Genomic DNA, 20,035 nt, shown 5'->3' with positions numbered 1-20,035 from the left:
AAAAATGTCCAAATTGGGCCCAAAGTGTCAATATTTTCTGTGGCCACAATTATTTTCCAACACTGCCTTAACCCTCTTGGGAATTGAGTTCTCCAGAGCTTCACAGGTTGCCTCTTCAACTCCTCCATGAAGATATCACAAAGCTGGTGGATGTTAGAGACCTTGCACTCCTCCATCCTTCCGTTTCAGGATGCCTCACAGATGCTTAATAGGGTTTAGGTCTGGAGACATGCTTGGCCAGTCCATCAGCTTTACAATTTAGCTTCTTTGGCAAGGCAGTGGTTGTCTTGGAGGTGTGTTTGGGGTCGTTATCATGTTGGAATACTGCCCTGCGGCCCATGCTCCGAAAGGAGGGGATCAGGCTCTGCTTCAGTATGTCACAGTACATGTTTACATTCATGGTTTCCTCAATTACCTGTAGCTTCCCAATGCCGGCAGCACTCATGCAGCCCCAGACCATGACACTCCCACCACCATGCTTGACTGTAAGCAAGACACACTTGTCTTTGTACTCCTCACCTGGTTGCTGCCACACACGCGTGGCACCATCTGAACTAAATAAGTTTATCTTGGCCACAACAGACCACAGGACATGGTTCCAGTAATCCCTGTACTTATGTTATTTTGTTCCTGTATATATTCTTAGCGCTGCACTGTTATTTACCTATTTCCATTCCCTGTACTTAGTCTGCTTGTCTTCAGCAAACTGTTTGCAGGCTTTCTTGTGCATTATGCAGACCAATTTGATGCAGTGTATGGTCTGAACACTAACAGGCTGACCCCCCCACCCTTTTAACCTCTGCAGCAATGCTGGAAGCACTCATACGTCTACTTCCCAAAGACAACCTCTGGATATGATGCTGAGCACGTGCACTCAACTTCTTTGGTTGACCAAGGCGAGGCCTGTTCTGAGTGCAGCCTGTCCTGCAAAACCGCTGTATGGTTTGGCCACCGCACTGCAGCTCAGTTTCAGGGTCTTGGCAATCTTCTTATAGCCTAGGCCATCTTTATGTAGAGCAAGAATTATTTTTTTCAGATCCTCAGGGAGTTCTTTGCCATGAGGTGCCATGTTAAACTTTCAGTGACCAGTATGAGCGAGTGAGAGCGATAACACCAAATTTAACACACCTGATCCCCATTCACACCTGAGACCTTGTCACATGAACAAGCCACATGACACTGGGGAGGGGAAATACCTAAATGGGCCCCATTTTTGACATTTTCACTTACGGGCATAATCACGTTTGTTGCCAGCAGTTTAGACATTAATGGCTGTGCTGACTTATTTTGAGGGGACAGCAAATTTACTGTTATACAAGCTGTACACTCACTACTTTACATTGCAGCAAAGTGTTGTCACATGAAAACATATGATAAAATATTTACACAAATGTGTGGGGTGTATTCACTTTTGTGAGATACTGTATGCTGCTTGTATATATAGTTTGTTTTTCCAATTCAGAGTAGGATCTTAACATGCACATTCCTCAGTGTTCCTCACCAGAATATAAAGTACAGATAAAGGATCGTGAACGTTATAAGCAATTATGTCCGCATGATCACGAGAACCCCTACTGCAGATGTAACTGTTATCTTCATAGTGGTTTCTTGTGCATTTATGTTTAGTAAATCAGGCCTTTGGCTTTATTCGCTTCACAACACGTTTAAATCAGAGTGGTTACAAAAAGACTAAAGCCCCATACACACTATCAGATTTTCTGCTGATTTTTTGTCTTCAGATTTACCAAAACCATCTAATATGAGGTCAAACCTTAGGAGTTTCAATTTGTATGCAATCAGGCAGGCCCTTGCACTACATGGTTTTGGTAAATCTGAAGACAAAAATCAGCAGAACATCTGATAGTGTGTATGGGGCTTAACAAGTAAAAATACATTCTTTAACAAAAGCATTTTCTTCAAAATAACTTTTGTGAGCAGTGAAAAGTGTTCAAACTAAGAGACACAAACATGACATTACAAAGACAATTCTACAGTACAGGGGCATTTATTCCAGCAATAACACAGTAATATTGTAACTTTTTATTTTTGGAAATTACTTTATGATGTGATAGAAACAGATTGGATGACATTAACCCACAAAATATTTGCTCTTTGAAACTGACAGTAATCATTGCTATCTGTCTCACAATTAATACATCACAAACATTGATTGTGTTGTAAAAACTCGGCACTTCTATTGCATCAGAATTGAAGTAGAAAAAGTTTTCTTATATACAAAACAATTTTATAAGTAAAGGAACAGTATACGAGGCACTGAAACACCTTTAGCTGTATATAAATGCTATATTATATAATGAAAAATAGAATAATATTAAAACTGTACAAACTATACTGAAATATGTCGTTTTTCAGATTTTTTTTTTATATGAAGATTTTTTTTTATTAAAATATACAAAATAATTGAAAAAAAATTAAAACATTTTACTGATTTGCTATATTGATTTTCATGACTTTTCCCCCCTCTAAAACTTGGATTTAATGTGCATTTTATACAGTTCTGCTGATTCTATACAACTGCTTAGAACTGTGTCATGTGACCCTATGAGGACCAAAATTCATGGCACTGTGTTGTTAGATTTCTTTGTAGGCAACTACAAAATCATCACTTATGGAAGAGCAGAAAATAGCTCTTGCATCAAACGAACATCATTTTTTTTTTCTTCAGTTACAAAGTTACTTGCAGTGTGAATCCACCAATATGAATAAATCATAATAAAAGAGGAAGAGAAAAAAAACTGATCTGACATATCCTTGTCTTTAAAAGATATGATGCTTTGGGATAGCTTTTGCAAATAAAGCTTTGTTCTTATGATGTATATTAGTAGTTTGACACTAGAGGGCAGTATTGGATAATAACATAATGACAGTACAATACTTACAATTATGTTAAACGTGGGCTTTTTTTATTGCTAAGCCTGGAAAAAACTACCATAGATGTCAATGTTCTGTAACAATACTGCCTGTGACCCGTTTTAATAAAGTCTTATTTTTGCATGCTAAGCAGGCCGATAGGTCAGGTAATACCAACTGACTTCATAGCCAGAGTACATTGAATATTCCAAGATTTGCCATATGAATGTCTAACTGTGATGATCATATTTTCAGTTAATTTCACACCTTAAGTGTGGATTATGGCTGCAACATACAGGTGGAAAGAAAACATTAGCGTGTCTTGGATCAAGATTTAGGACACAAGAATATTTGTAGTGAAAGACAAACCTCTCTAAATTAATACATAATGGGGGTTATTTACTAAAGGCAAATCCACTTTGCACTGAAAGTGCACTTGGAAGTAAAGTCGCTTTAGATCCAAAGGGGAAAAGCAAGGAAAATAAAAAACAGCATTTGAGCTTGCACATGATTGGATGATAAAATCAGCAGAGCTTCCCCTCATTTCAGATCTACCCCTTAGATTTAGAGCGACTGCACTTCCAAGTGCACTTTCAGTGCAAAGTGGATTTGCCTTTCGTAAATAACCCCCAATGTGTTGTAGTTTTTCTGTTCAATGCCAGAAAGTGTGTTATTCCAGCAGTATGACACCACTTTAACCAACACATACTTTAATTTCTTGGTTGAGAATTATATTCTGTACAAATATTCTGGATAATCTTTCCTACGAACTTATAGAGACTGTCAAATTCATCCACAAAGAACGAATGCTCTTTTTTTGGATCTGTAGCAATGGATTCCAGTTCATCTTGGGCCGCCCAGGCGATACCAACAGCATATGCAATGACCCCTGTGAATAAAATGTGAACGTTAATAGCAGAATTCTTTACATAGGCATGATTTGAAAAGTAATTTAATTCACATTTGAAGATAAAGAATCCAGCTAAGTAGTAAGTAAAGCGGTCAGAGGTTTTAACTCTTTTCCCACTCTTCTAAAAAGAAAAATGTATTGTATTTCGATATGTGTTAGGAGCCTGACAGCTATCAAACTGACAGCAATAAAAAAAAACTGACAGAGCTTCCCTTTTGCTGTGTATTGCTACTCCTCTTCATCATTGAGGCCCCTTTAGGGTTGCCACTTTAACGGCACACAGCAATTATTATTTTTTTACTATACAGTATAGGTATTCAGTGGTGGCCCATCTATTAGGGGCACATGGGCACCGCGCCCCCTGTCCATGTGTCTGCCCCCCCCATCTACATACAGGGCACTGGACTATGGATTCCAATGGAGGGGGGTGTTTTTATGAAGCACGTGAAGGGTGGATCCCAGCCAGTTGTGTGACAATAGGGAATGAATATTCGCTATTTTCACACTAAATCTCCTCCCTGCCAATCAGAAAGCGGGTCGGGAGACCTATTACCCGATTGGCCAAAACGTCAGATGATCCTGTTGGACACCTAGTGCCTAGATCTGGTCTGCTGCGCTGGAGCAAAGGACCCCGGAGCCGCTTCCTGCAACCCGCCACCCAGATGGGATAAGTGGGGGACCGACCGGCAGACAGCGGTTGGGGGATAGTGCCGTCACCATGGACCACCCAGGGGGAGTGGTTATTTGCTACCCCCCCAAAAAAAACACCAACCACCACTGATAGGATTGTAACAGACTTGGGACACCTTTGGGCACTCCAAAGAGAATAGTAATGCCGCAAACATAGTGTCCCCTCACCCTCCTATCAGGCACACAGGTGGACTGAAACCTAGACACATGATCCAAAACAAAGGGAAAACAAAGAAGATACCAAATAGATATCAACAGGTTGGACTTTTAAGGCATGGAAGCAAATAGGAAAGTAGAAAAAAAATATTTTATTGAAAAATACAATATCCTAACAGTGTTCAAAACAATATAAAAATCATATAACATGATATCATTTGTACATTGAGCCCTTGTGCGTCGCATCTACGCGTTTCACCGTAAAGGCTTCCTCAGGACACGGAAAGAGGTTCAAAGACATAGCAAGAGAGAGCAACAATAAATCTCACTATCTTCAAATGAGATGCGCCTCAAGTACAAATTTCATAGCAACCAGGATAGATCCAAATATATGGAGTAGTCAAATATGCTGTGATAGAGTGGACAGCAAGTGGCACATTCTGATGATTACAGACAAAGATTGATAGTTGCTTATAGCAGGGGCAGGAAAAAAGTCTCAGTCAGTATATTACCATCAATGGGGATGGCAAATAGAGGACATAATCCCATCCACATGAAGTTTAGTAGATGCTTGTGACACATAGTATGGCCAAACAGCATATAAACACTAAAGGTAAAAGTAATTTTGTGGAGACAATGAAGGCATACCCCTGGGAGACAGCTCAATGCACAGGGGTTTTTAGTTTTTTATTGAGATTTATTGTTGCTCTCTCTTGCTTTTGAACCTCTTTCAGTGTCCTGAGGAAGCCTTTATGACGAAACACGTAGATGCGCCACACAAGGGCTCAATGTACAAATTATATCATTTTATATGATGTTTATATTGTTTTGAACACTGTTACGATATTGTATTTTTCAATAAAATATTTTTTTTCCTATTTTCCTATTTGCTTCCATGCCTCAAAAGTCTGACCTGTTGATATCTATTTGGTATCTTCTTTGTTTTCCCTTGATACATTACGGATGTGTCATTGTGGGTGCTCCCCCTTCCTATTTCACATTTTCCAAAACCTGGACTGTCCGGGAGAATCCCCGGGAAAGATGGCAAATCTAGGCCCCCATTTAGATATTACCATTCAGGTGTGCTGTTATGTTGTGCATTATCTATGCTGCAGCTTGCAGCACATTCACATAAATGCAACAGAATGCACCTTTAGTAGTGCATTACAGTGTGCTGCAACACAGAGTTTCCTTAGTGTGTTGGTGTGCCATTGAAAGTGAAAGACATTGTATCACAATATAAACTTACTTTTTCAAGTAAGTTTATATTGGATTGTCAAACATAACTGACATTTGTACTGTTATTACAATGCTGACATTTTAAAGTGGAAGTATAAGCTCCGGAATTTTTTACCCCCTTCATGACCAGGGCATTTTATTGCTTTTCGGGATTGCTCTACTTGGTAATTGTGCAGTCATTCAACACTGTACGCAAATAAAATGTGTACATTTTTTGACACAAATAGAGCTTTCTTTTGGTGGTATTTGATTACCACTTTTTTTTATATAAATGAAAAAAGACTGACTTTAAAAAAAAAAAAAAAACCTTCTGCTATAAAACATGCAATAAACAAATAAATAAAAAATATGGGCAAAATGTATTCTGCTACATGTCTTTGGTAAAAAAAATCCCACTAAGTGTATATTGATTGATTTATGTGAAAGTTATAGCATCTACAAATAATGGTGTATATATACTGGATTTTTTATTTATTATTTAAAATTAGTAATGGTGGTGATTAGTAACTGAAGACTGTGGGGACTGTGATAGTGCGGCAGGCAATCTGATACTACCTGATACTGGGTGGGAACTAACTGACTAGCTGACACTGACAACATCAGTGACACTAATACAGTGATCAGTGCTAATTCTATACACTATCACTGTACTAATGACACTGGCTGGGAAGGGGCTAATATCTAGGTGCAATCAAGGGGCTGTGTGCCTAAAAATGCATAATGTGTGTTGCTTTTACTACTTGGTGTGGCTGATTTTTCTCCCTTCATGTACAGAGCCCTGTGTTGTTAGAAAACACAGGGCTCTGTGCTTTGATTTACTAAACTTATCAGCAGGTCTTGACCATAAATTATTGGGTGGTACATGCTGAACGACTTGTGCTGTACCGAATCACAGCACAGATGGGGCGGCAGATGCACGCACATGTGCTGTGTGCCCCCCTACTCGGAAATGCTGGACCACAGACATATTTGTGATCCGGTGCCGAGCGGCCAACCCACCCGCCATATATCTACATAGGGTGATCCGCTAGTGGTTAAATTGAGTTCCTATATTGCTGGACTTGCTACTATCTAAAGGTAACCCGAATTCTGCATATTTTGCACAGTATGGTCAGTTTGAATTGCGTGGGGATGATAAGATATACAACCACTTCATGCCCAGCCTATAGACAAGTGACGGCTGGGCGGTGGCTTTCCCATCCTGACTGGACATCATGAAGTCCTGCCAGGATGTGCCAATTGCAGGGTCACTCAGAGGCTGTGCGATCTGTCACTGGCCCGGTCCATGGGGCACAGCTGATGACTGATCAGAGGACCGGCTCACTGCCGCCACCATGTGACCGCCATGACAAATCACAGCAGGTCACATGACAGTTGTACACAATGGATGGCTTCCTTTCAAGACATCCAATGTGCATAATGGTAACATTATATTGCTCTGGTCACAGTTTGTTAAAAAAAAAAAATAATAATCGTAAAACAAAAAAAGAAAAGAAAAAAAAAGTAATAAAAAATAACACTAGTCAGTGTCCCTGATCAACACCACACAGGTATATGATGACGCTGTACTGCACTGACTGACGGTATGTTAAAAAAAATAATTGGGTAAAAATTTATTTTTTCGATCTTCAAAAATTATGACAAAAAAAATTACAATTAAAAAAAAAAAAACGCCATGCCTCTTACTAATTACCTTGGATGGTCTACTTTCCAAAAAGGGGTAATTTGGGGAGTATTTCTACTGTTCTGCCATCAGGGCCTCAAGAAATTAGATCAGTACATCAGGATTGATCAGTTTTCAGATGCATGCCATAGTTTGTGGACTCTATAAACTTTCACACAGACTAAATAATATACACTGATTTGGGTTATTTTAACCAAAGGAATGTAGCACAATACATTTTGGGCTAAATTGGGGAAGAAAGATTATTTATTTGCAAAATTTTATAACCGAAAAAAGAAAAACTTTATTTTTTAAAAAATGTTCAGCCTTTTTTTTCGTGTATTTAGCAAAAAAAAAAAAAAAAAAGCCAGTGGTGATTAAATACCACCAAAAAAAACAAAAACTATTTGTGTGAACAAAATGATAAAATTTTGTTTGGGTACAGTGTTGCATGACCGCGCAATTGTCATTTGAAGTGCAACAGCGCTGAAAGCTGAAAATTGGGGGTAATAGTACCCCGTACTGAAGTGGGTAATGAGGAATTTCTTGTGAAAAGAATTACCATTTCGATGAGCAGCTGCAGCCGGAGCCCGGACATCATCGTAAGAACGTCCGTCAGTTATTACAATCATGATCTTCCTCTTGTTTGGTTTGGATTTGCTAAATAGCTGTTCAGTAGCATATGTGATGGCCGCTCCTGTACTTGTGCCTCCACTCCAATAGCCGATTCTCATTATGGCATTCACAACATCTTGCTTTGTGCTGTACTTATCAAAACCAAACTCCAACCTCTGTTCATATGTATACTGTAAAGCTCCAATTCTTGTGTCTGTGTCCGAAATCTCAAATTCGCTTGTTATATTAGCTATGAACTGCAGAACTGTGCGGAAGTTTCCTGTACCAACACTACTGGATCCATCGATGATGAACCCAATATCAGCAGCATTAAGACAGGTCTTGCTACAGACTAGCTTATCAATATCACACATACGCTTCACCAGTGGGTTCACAATTTTATGGAGACCAAACCAACTGGGAACATTGATGGAAAAATGACCATTGGTTCTGCAAACAGCCTGCAAAAAAAAAAATGATGACTGTTAGTTTGAAAGCCTACTGCTACACCAATTATGCCAAAATTGGTGACAGAACATACATATCTGTTACCATTTTTTGCACTAGCACAAAATACAGTTGAAATCTGATAGGTACTGTAGTATATATTAGTCTATATTGCATGCAACCAGTCACATTTTTAATTTTGTTTCTAACACATGAAGGTTTTCAGTTATCCAGGCCATGGTATACAGTAGCTAGTAGTAGTTAGTCACATTAAACTTGATTTGTTCTGTAATGTTGACGATTTGCCACTCATCCATCTATATCTACTAGTGATATGGGCCGCCAAAAATTATTGTCCGAAAACAGGGTTATCAGCATTTTGCCAATTGAAAAAAAAAGGTGCCGCTAATGGCATGCTGCGTCCCATTGACCTCAAAGCAAAATCGCATCCCATTGACTTAAATACAAAATTATGTCTCATTGACTCCAATGCAAATACGCCCCCATGGTGACTTCAATGCAAAATCGCTTCCTGTTGACTTCAATGCAGAAACGCCCCCTGGTGACTTCAATGCAAAATTGTGTCCCATTGACTTCAATGCAAAAACGACCCCTATTGACTTCAATTCAAAACCACATCTAATTGACTTAAATGCAAAAGCACCAACCACATTAATTATATTTAAAATAAAAATAAAAACTGCCCGTTTCGGTTTTCAGCCAAGTGCATCCTGAATCTGCACAGGTAAATTAGTCACCTTAATCCAGTCACCATGGAATATTTTTAAGGCAGATATTGATTGCCCAAAAACAGTGTGGGAGATGTAAAATTTTGTAAAAACAATCTTTTCTATTGATATAGTCCAATCCCATATGCTAGAAGGTCTTCAGTAGGTATTGATCCTTAAATCGACATGGCTAAACGTGTTATTTTCATTTTTTTTCCAGTTTTCCAGTATAGAGCTGATGAAGTGGCATTATATTTAGAGCTGATGAAGTTACTTTGATAAGTTGCAAAACATCTTCAACATTTCAAGTTAGTTGAATATCACTACTGCTAGCTAATAGCTGGAATCCAATTGCTTCTCACACAGGCAAACACATTTTATTTATTTTATATACATAAGATCTGTTGTTTCTCTCTGCTTTTCTTATCAATGTGAACTTAAAGGTAACGTACAGTATAAAGATTCACAGTTTTTTTTTTCTTTGAGCTTTATAGTCAGGTCTAATAAAAAAAACGAATTCAGGTAATATTAACCACTTGCCGACCGGCACACACCGATGTACGTCAGCAGAATGGCATGGACAGGCAAATGGGCGTACCTGTATGTTCCTTAAAATTTTCTGCCGTGCCATCATGTGTGTGCCACTGGCAGCACGTGCGCGCCGGTCAGGATCTCCGTGAGTCGGATTGTGGGTCCCGCGGATTCGATACCCGCGGTCTTCTCATGGGGAGGAAGAACGGAGAGATGCTAATGTAAACAAGCATCTCCCTGTACTGCCTAGTGACAGTGTCACTGATCTCTGCTCCCTCTCATCAGGACCATAGATCAGTGCCATGTCGCACACAGCCACGCCCCCCACAGTTAGAAACACGCCACATGGACACACATAACCCCTACACTGCCACCTAGTGGTTAACCCCTTCACTGCCAGTGTCATTTACACAGGAATCAGTGCATTTGAATAGCACTGATTGCTGTATAAATGAAAATGGTCCCAAAAATGTGTAAAAATTGTCCAATGTGTCTGCCATAATGTCGCAGTCACGAAAAAAATCGCTGCTCGCCGCCATTACTAGTAGAAAAAAAATATTAATACAAATGCCATAAAACTATCCCCTTTTTTGTAAATGCTATAACTTTTGCCTAATGTAAAAATCCTGTAGTGTACAGAGTTCAGTAGGTCAAGCAAAAATGTACTGACAAAAGTGAATGGGTCATAGGAGTGACTCATGTCTGTGTCTCCCAGCCTCCATATAGCTGCATTCAAGATTTCAGGCAAAGACAGCATGTCTGAAAGAAAACTACTACTGTGCTCTCACTCTTTAGAAAACAAACGGTACTCATATCCTCATATAATATATCAGAACATTTGGAGTACTGGTGCTACTGTGGATTGAGGAGCAAAAAAATAGGAATATAAGATGCCTAAAATTCTGAAAGTCTAATATGAAAGAGTCCGGACAGGGATTAGTCATAAATACACAGAACAAAAAAGGGAAACACCTGTCACTTGAAATTAAACTATAATAAATTGGTTAAGTGAAAAAACTAATAACATTAAAGCAGCTACAGCTTAAAGGGGAGTTCCACTCAAAAATTGAACTTCTGCAGGTGACCCCTGACATGCCACATTTGGCATGTAATTTTTTTGTGGGGGGAGCGGGTACCCTGTTTTTAGAGGCACCCAGCTCCCAATTCCTCCCCTGGCACCATGGCGCCGGAAGGAAGATTACCTCTCCCCCTCCCCCCTGCAATCTTCTGGGACACGTCACAGGTCCCAGAAGATTGTCCGGCCATTCACAGCACGCCACACGGCTCGTGCATGCATAGTGCGCGCCCGGCTGTGAAGCCACAGCCAGGCGCCCCAAATTAGAATGCTGGAGGTGCGGAGAGGAGGGGGGGAGGGGGAGAGGACGGGGAAGGAGCTTCATACGCCCACATCGTTGGACCGTGAGACAGGTGAGTGTCTGATTATTAAAAGTCAGCAGCTACACTTTTTTTAAATGGGTGGAACTCTGCTTTAAGATTCTTATTTTCTTAAAAAAAAAACAAGTTATACTTACCTGCTTTGTGCAATGGTATTGCACAGAGTGCCTAAATCCCCTCTTCTGGTGTCCTTAGCTGGCGCTCTAGGCTCTTTTTCTCATTGTGCATGAATGGAAATCTGCTTCCTATGGGGAAGCACCTGCGGGCTCATTCATGAGCTGGGCTGTGTGTGTCCTTAGATACACACAGCGCAGCTCAGCCCCATCCCCTGCTCTCTGCTTGCAGGATTTGATTCACAGCAGCAGAAGCCAATGGTTTACATTGCTGCCTCTATCCTCTTTGAGTGGAAAGAAAGAAGAGAGCTGCTGTAGAAGGGCGCTGCGCTGGATCGAGATAGGACTCAGGTAAGTTTAAAGGGAGGTAAGGGGGTGTTTGAAACAAATTTAGGGACATATGTCAATTTTCTGATCTGTACATGTATGGGGTGGAGACTGTACTGAATCACTCAAGTGTTATCATCTACCTGAGTTATTCAGTACAGCCCCCACTCTATACATGGACAGATCAACAAACTGAAATACAGTGGTGGCTGGTGCTCAATTTTCTTGGGCCTCCCCAGCCAGCCAACCACATAACCCAAGCGGCACTCACCCCATTGCTCAATCGATCACCCGTCGCATGCCAGGCCCCCTGCCAGCCCCTGCACTTTCCCCATCCAGGTGGCGGCTCCCCCCCGCGTCTCCTCCCGAGTCCCAGGTGGTCACTTCTCCTCCTGGCCAATAAGGAGTTAGGACTCGCGGCCAATTGGGTCTTAGGACTCCCGGACAATGAGGATTGGCGGAGCAACAGGAAGACATTAGCAAATATTAATTTGCTAATGTCACAAAACTGGGTGGGCTCATGGCGCAGTGCTCTGTCCCCCGAGTCCACCCTTTTTGAAGCCAATTAGAGCCTCAAGCTCTAATCATTACTTCTAAAAATAAAAAACCCATTGGAATTCATGTGTCCAACACCCTGCATTTAAATTAGGGGCTAAATGCATGGATTAGGGGGTGGCACCCCTGTGCCCCTAATGGACGGACCTCCACTGCTGAAATACAGTATATGATCTCCCACTTGCATTCATCCTTCCTCCTACTTCCAACTGTGAGCATGCCTTTACTTTATTAGTTCATTTTATCAGTTTCTTCATTTAGCCAGTTTATTATAGTTTAATTCTAAGTGCCAGGTGTTTGCCTTTTTTTGTTTTATATAATATATGTTTATCAGGAAAACAAGCATTTTTATATTTAAAATATAAAAATATATAAAAAATATAGAATAGTAAAAATATATATTATTTTAAACATTTATGAATGCAAAACGTTTTAATAAATGAATTGACCCATGAACATTACATTTATTAGTTAATGTAAGTTAATGACAGACAGAGATACAGTATATTTTTTCATACTTTTTCTGCTGTGTTGTTAATTTTAGATCTACACATATAAATAGAAATGTTTAAATTACCTTCTCTACAAAGTTTGGTTCCACAACACTAGACTTTTCATTGTCATCTGCACCTTCAATTGTCACAAAAAAAATATTTATTCCCGATTCCCGAGCAAGACGAGAGGCTTCTTCCACTTTATCTGTTGGCCATCCATCAACAAGAACTACAGCCACATTTGGAGCTGCTCCTCTATTCCCACTGGCATCAGAAAAGTAATTCTTGTTCACATAGGACAGAGCCTTTCCTGAAATTATAATCATAATGATCTAATGATATCACGAGATATGGTGATGATATGTGATTTCTGACACATCATGGTGTTATTGGTGCATTGCAGATTTTTTGCATGCTGTATACATTTTTAAATATCTTTTACTATATGTGAAAACATTTATTGTTAAAGTGGTTGTAAACCCTTACAAACCACTTTGACCTACAGGTAAGCCTAGATTAAGGCTTACCCGTAGGTCCAAGAAATATCTCCTAAACCTATATGGTTTAGGAGATATTTGCCCGAAAACGGGCACCGCTGTCTACGGCGCATGCGCCGTAGACAGCGGCGCGCAGGCGCACTGAGCGCAGCATTCTCAATGACGGAGTTGCTGCGCGTGTTGGCTCCCATGTGCATGCGTGGGAGTGACGTCATTGCGGCTTCGCCGAATGACAGCGGCAGAGCTGCGAGACCCCACCAAGAAGATGGATGCGGTGGACTACAGGGGACAGTGACGACTTCGCTGGCTCCTGTGTCAGGTAAGTGACACATAATGGACTACTATGCGATGCATAGTAGTCCATTATGCTTTGCCTTTGCAGGGAATGAAAGAGGCAGTAAACTCCTCAGGGTTTACTTCCTCTTTAACCACCAATGTTTAGCCAATGGCTAAATACATGCTTTTTAGATGTTTTAATTTTCACCAAGATTGGTCACAAATGGAAGTGTGTATGCCTGACTAAATATCAGTGGTTCACTATGATTGTTTTCACGGTCACTTAAGTTTATGTGAAGCACAATAGCACACAGATTGTTACAATTTACATTTGTACTAATGGTTTAAGTGTATGCTATATATTTTTAGTAAATCATGTGTAATGTTTATGTGTTGTAACTATTAATTCTACTTCACTGTTTTATTAGGTTTTATTAGTATTTAATGCTGCAATATTTGGTTTTATATGCACATCTGCTTAACCTGTGTAGGAGAAGTATTTTATGTTTTCATCCATGTATCTCATTATTAAACACTTCAGCTCCTGCGCCTGTATACCCTTAAGGACCTGAGCAAATTTTGCATTTCCACTATGGGAATTTTTTTTGGTGATAATTGTGCCATTATAATAATGTTTTGCCAATATTTTATTTTCTATAGAATCTATGAACAAAAAAAATTGAAATTTTTTATTTCTTTTGAATGTTTTGACCAATGCTAGTCTTACTGTATGGAAAAATCGTGGTGTTTATTCTTGAATTTCCCCATTAAAAAAAACTTTAAAGTATGTTTTTTTTGTCCAAAGTATGGCAAAGTTAATTCCAAATTAAATAAATGACTTTTTTTCAATGTTCTCATTTTCTTATACATCACTGGAAAAGGTTAAATACAAAATGAATGAAAACAAAAACATATTAATGATAATAAAAAATAGACAAAGAAAAAATCCAGAAAAATAATAGCTAAGGGGAGAAGGGGAGAAAAGAGTTAATTTGGGGCTAAATAGGGATAACTATAGGTCAAAAGGGAACTAAATAGGTATACATTGTATTTTTACAAAACTTGTATATTGTGATATACAGATCAAAGGTAACACCTTATATAATTGAAATAGTAAATACAGTAAAACAATGCATTTATTCATTGTATTTACTTAATGACACTTGCATACATCTGGGGTGGCTGCATTTTGACTGCTGTTCTTGCTGTGTCATACAAAGCAATTTCCAGCTGTCATTTTGACAGCTGGCAATTGCCAGTGTTAATGGTGGAGGGAGGAGCTGGACATAAAAGATAAATCCTTAAAACGTTGTTGATGTTTTTAGTATATATGTGTAGCATTCCAAATCCTGAAGTGGCTAAGCATAACCACAGAATAATATATTGTTTGGCATGTGGGATCAGTTTGCAGCAATATAGTGTATACAATTATGAATCTACAGTGGAATCACTTCTGAAGTAAGGCTTCTCTGCAAAGATCAGGGTTGATATAATAAAACTAGAGAGTACGGTTTTACTAAATCAACTCCATAGTGTGATTAAAGTGATGTTTACATTTACATTAACTTACCAACATTAGAATATCCTCCTTTTTGTGGAATTTTTTCAATGGCATTTCTCAGGTCTTTAGAGTTGAAGTACGATCGCAGGCTGAATTCTGTTGATGGGTCATCCCTGAAGGAAGGAAAACAAGTAACTGTCAAACTCATGACAAACACATGATTTAGCAGTAAATGAGGAAAATTAAATGATTATGTTAGAAAGATACGAAAATATATAGGTGCTAAGTGCATTGTCTAAGCTAAAATGAAGACAAATTGCACTCATTTAAATTTCCTTATCTATTACAGCATTTATTTTGTAGAAAGCACCACATTTAACCTTGTACTAGTGAATGTGTGCCCGTGCATGCATGAGGTCATTTTTTGCATGGGGTACAAGTCATTAAGGTTCATTTACTAAAACTGAAGAGTGTAAATTCTGGTGTAGCTGTGCATGGTAGCAAATCACCTTCTAACTTCAGCTTGTTCAGTTAAGCTTTGACCAAAAAAAAAAAATGGAAGCTGATTGGTTACTATGCAGAGCTGCACCAGACTTTGCACTAAATCAACCCAGTTGTGTAAATACTTCAAAAGAAGAAACAGACGCTATCAAGAATGAATCAAGCGGACCTCTTTTCCATGATAAAATATTGAACTAGGTATTATTTTAGACAACCACACTATTGTTAGATAAAAAAAATGTACAGTATATAAAGAAAGATTCTTACCCATATTGTACAATACCCATGAGAGGTCCAGAAATGCCAACGTCCAGAGCATCTGCCATCTGGCTTAGGAAAAGTTTCTGAATCCTGAAACGTCTCTTACCAATGCTCCAGCTGCCATCAATGAGGAACACCAGATCTATTTTGCAGTCTACAACATTAAATGACAGAACATTAATATAAAACATTCTGTATAGAAAACTGTAGAATTGATGACATACTATATTAAACTCCTTGCATCTTAGGGGCTATATAAAGAAAGCAGTTTTCCCTTGTTTGGATGTTATGTTCTTAATACAGTACATTATTTAGCTCCTATGTCTTAGATTTCATATCACAAAGGTGCATAGCCTGTTCTGTAAGTAGTGGTATTTTACTTTTATTACTTAATAATGCTGTTATATAACTGTCAGCTATATAAGAGCATGATATGATAAAACCAATGCAATAGTAATTTCTGTCATTTAGGCCCCCACAGCTAGGTAGCCTTACTATCTCCAGGCTGATTAGACAGCGAGGGTGCAGTAACAGAGGCTGACATCATGTAATTTTCAGTTACTTGCACTTACAAAAATTACATTTGACGATTTAAAAACAAAACAGAATCACAATAGCATTCATTAGTGTTTCCAACTGCCAGGAATTCATAGTTGAGCTACACATTTTAAATTGTGCACCAACCATGTTATGTATAACTTTTCTCCCATCTGTTTTGCCAGTGGTGGCCCATCCATAGAGGGCGCATGGGCACCGCCTCCCCTATCCATGTGTCCGGCCCCCTGAACTACATATCAGTGGTGCTGAACAATGGACTGCAGTGCGGCGGGGTGTTTTTTTTTTTTTGAAGCACCTGATTAGAGCCAGAGGTTGTGTGACGATAAGCAAATACATTTTCGCTATTATCACACTAGAGTTCCTCCCCGCCAATCAGGAGGCAGGTCTATGAGACCTGTTTACCGATTGGCTAAAGCGTCAGGCGATCCTATTGATGCTTAGCGCTTTGGTGGAAGAGGAGACGCATGGCGGAGAAAGCTGGAGGAGCAGACACTGGAGCCACCGTAGGCGCTGCCCACACTCCAGGAGAGGAGGAGAGGACACCACAGCCACGCCATCCCAGTGGGTAAGTGCCGTGCCGGGTGGCCCATGGGGGAGGGTTCTGTTTAATTGCCGTGCTGCTGGAGAAAGGGGGTGTTGTCCCCAAAAGAGGATCCCACCAGATGCCACTGTGTTTTGCCTTCTACTGGCAGCATTTTAAAAATAATTTGGTGGTCTTCTGTTTTTTACCTAGATTCTTGAATTAATAATATGCAATATTATAAAGACACTAAACACTTAAAAGTCGTAAGCCCTTTATAAAAGGTTCTCATACTTATGCCTCCCAAGGCTACTGTTTCCACTGGTAGTCTTGAGTGTACTTCTTCTTTGGCAGGGACTCCTGAAAGTATTGAATGCATAGAAATCAGTCTAATTTCCTAACTTAGTTATTCCACAGAACACAATAAGACCATGCTGAATGGAGTTTCCCAGCATAATGTGGTAGTAAATAGCTGAGAATTCCTGGTCAGATGTTACATAAGATCAATAATTGGCACATTCCTTCAGTATCAAAGGATATTAATTTCACTTATGCAGAGAAAAATGCTGCTATAAAGAGTTTAAAAAGGAACATCCCTTCTTGCAGAGCAAAGATTCTTCCCTGTAAACTGTAATTTGGAAAGAAAATTGTTGCTAGTATGAAGTATTTTAAAACAACTTCCAGAAAAGCCTAGTTACAAGACAATGGAAATGTCTGGTAAGGATATGAAAAGTCGGATGAATGGATGAACACATTAATCAAATGCTGACAGCTATTATAAGTTAAGAAAAAGATGTCTAAACTCACATAACATGGTAAATATATTTATTCAGAATGAGTAATGGTATATGCAATTACGCTTTTCTTTGTACAATGTTGTTTCTATAACGTCCTTGAGATGAGGTACAATTAAATGTCAGTTTCTTTTGTCTTAAAGACCTATATGTTGCTTATAACCAACCACTGACAGAAAAGCTTATTTAATCTATCAGTTCCTGAATTCCATAGCCAACTATCCAGCAGTCTGTAGCCATTATTAAAATAACAGGGTTAAGTAAAATCTGTGTTTTCCTGTAAACAATTACACCTATTATTTGTAGATGACATTGATTGTTTTTTATGGACACCCTTATACTTTTTCATTACTCCAATTTTCAAAAGTTATCTGTATTTCCTTAATGACCACCACACACATAGTCACAGATCTCAAAGAATCAAACAATCTGTGTCTTAAAAAAATTGTTTAACAAAAATAAAATGAATCTGATCAAATTCGATTGCAATGTTCTCCTAAACTGACTGCTCTTTTTTCAGGTAAATGGAAAATACGAGTTTAGTTACATTTATTTAAATTTTTTTATGTTTCTACTTTTCTAAAGTAATGTTTTGTTTTATTATAAAATGTGGTTTACAAAGAGATGTTTACAATAAGGCAAATTATTTCCAGAGCTTTATGGTTTAGCTGGTATGACACTTCATCAGAGGCTACCTGCCTTTTGACTTGCTATTTCTGCATGCCATTTGGAACCATGTGATAAGAGATGAATGCCTGTGAATTTATGACAATCTTTTTGCAATGATGAAGAAGAGCAGACCAGAGAAAAGATGCCTAAAGCTCCACCCATTGGCTGACCCAAATATAAGCTGAGGCTCCTAATTTTACCACCAAAAACTGGGAAAACATATTGACTCGAGTATAAGCCTAGGGTGGTAAAATGCAGCAGCTAATGGGTAAACAATGCCCATCTGCAGCCTCACTGTGCCCATTTGCAGACCAATTGTGCCTATTTGCAGTCTCACTGTGCCCATTTGTAGTCTCACTGTGCCCATCTGTAGTCTCACTGTGCCCATCTGCAGCTGTACCTTTCATTACTAAAAGTGTTATGCAGTCTGTTCGGCCATCCATTGTAACAAAGCCTCCTCCTCACCTGTGACGGAGCACTGATACAGTTTCCCAGCATTGTATCAGTGTCCCTCTATCACAGACCAAGAGGAGGCGGGGCTTTGTTACAATGGACGGCTGAACAGACTGCATAACACAGCGGGAGACACGAGCTGTTTTAGTAATGAAAGGTATGGGGGGCTTCAGCTTAAAAAATGGGCTGAAGAAATCTCGACTTATACTCTAGTATATACAGTAAATAATATGCACATGTAATATTGAACTACTAGGCTTTTTTTATGGGTGTTTCTAGGAATAACTGACAGAGCATCAATATTTCCATTTAGCAGAACCATGAAAAAAACACAATTATGCAGCAGTTAAACATAATCAAATAGCATCAACTTTTTCTGTAAGAATTGGTAGTCTACAAAGAAACATACCACCTTCTGAGAACCCTCGCCATGGATCTGGTTCAACATCAACTTTAAATTCAGGTTTAACTGGAACTTGCACTGGAACTGGCACTGGAATTGCAACTGGAACTGCAATGTAAAGAAATGTAGTGACCAATACAGCACATGCATAATTGTATTGTATAGTAACTTTAGATGTTATCAACGTATATAAAAGTTGGAACAAAAGAGGACACAAAGGCCACTTATTGTACCTAACAAAATATGTTGAGAACTAAAGAAACAAGAAATTGTTGCTATGTATTATCTAGGTGTAGAACCGAATTGTATAATGTACTTACATTTGGTTTCTGGCACCTCAGCAACTTTCAAGGTTGTGTCAGTATCAGTGTTTCTGGAATCTGAAAAGAAGTGCATACTGACTATATTCACCAAAATAAAATGTAACTGATAGTAGGCGTCATGCTTTTTGCTATTGTTTAGGGAACCCAAGTTTGTGAGCCCATAAAAATATCCTTATATATGTTTTCACCCACAGTGCAAAATTAATAGATGTAGACCACAAGAAAATATAAAGAACATATAAATAATTACTATAAACTTGCATGCATTTATTATTATGTTCTTTATCAAGCAGCAACCAACAAAACTTTCTCAAATATCTGCTTTTAAAAACACAAACAGCTTCATGTGGTATCTTCACTCAAACCAAAGTGAATGGAGAGCTAACTTCATATGTTACCATCATGCTGCTACCCTCACAGGATCATTGACTGGTTATATGCATGCCACTCTAAAAGATGGATCAATGTGTAATTACAGTGACACCGTATTAAGCATTCCTTTCATCTGAAACTTCTCTTTCATGACTTTATCCCTAACTACTTGA

The 20,035-nt window shown here is 38.9% G+C and overlaps 1 protein-coding gene across 10 annotated transcripts in view; it reads right to left on the bottom strand.

Annotated features, from left to right (window-relative positions):
- Positions 1-1,986: 1,986 nt before the first annotated feature.
- The window catches only part of VIT (vitrin), a 185,738-nt gene continuing 167,689 nt past the window's right edge, over positions 1,987-20,035 (bottom strand). For 9 of the 10 annotated variants that reach the window (XM_077486387.1, XM_077486388.1, XM_077486380.1 and 6 more), the window contains 8 exons: positions 19,488-19,547; positions 19,174-19,275; positions 17,143-17,208; positions 15,777-15,924; positions 15,078-15,181; positions 12,818-13,044; positions 8,092-8,605; positions 1,987-3,760 (listed from right to left, as the gene is read on the bottom strand). In XM_077486387.1, the coding sequence (XP_077342513.1) occupies positions 3,582-3,760; positions 8,092-8,605; positions 12,818-13,044; positions 15,078-15,181; positions 15,777-15,924; positions 17,143-17,208; positions 19,174-19,275; positions 19,488-19,547 (1,400 nt within the window). In that variant the 3' untranslated portion in view covers positions 1,987-3,581. The remainder of the gene's footprint in view (positions 3,761-8,091; positions 8,606-12,817; positions 13,045-15,077; positions 15,182-15,776; positions 15,925-17,142; positions 17,209-19,173; positions 19,276-19,487; positions 19,548-20,035) is intronic. The other variant, XM_077486386.1, reaches the window with a different exon arrangement.

The sequence above is a fragment of the Lithobates pipiens genome, unplaced genomic scaffold (genome assembly GCF_037356315.1).
Source record: "Lithobates pipiens isolate NorthernLeopardFrog02 unplaced genomic scaffold, aLitPip1_a1.2 Scaffold_18, whole genome shotgun sequence".
Taxonomy (NCBI): domain Eukaryota; kingdom Metazoa; phylum Chordata; class Amphibia; order Anura; family Ranidae; genus Lithobates; species Lithobates pipiens.
This window is presented reverse-complemented; position numbering and strand designations above follow the sequence as displayed.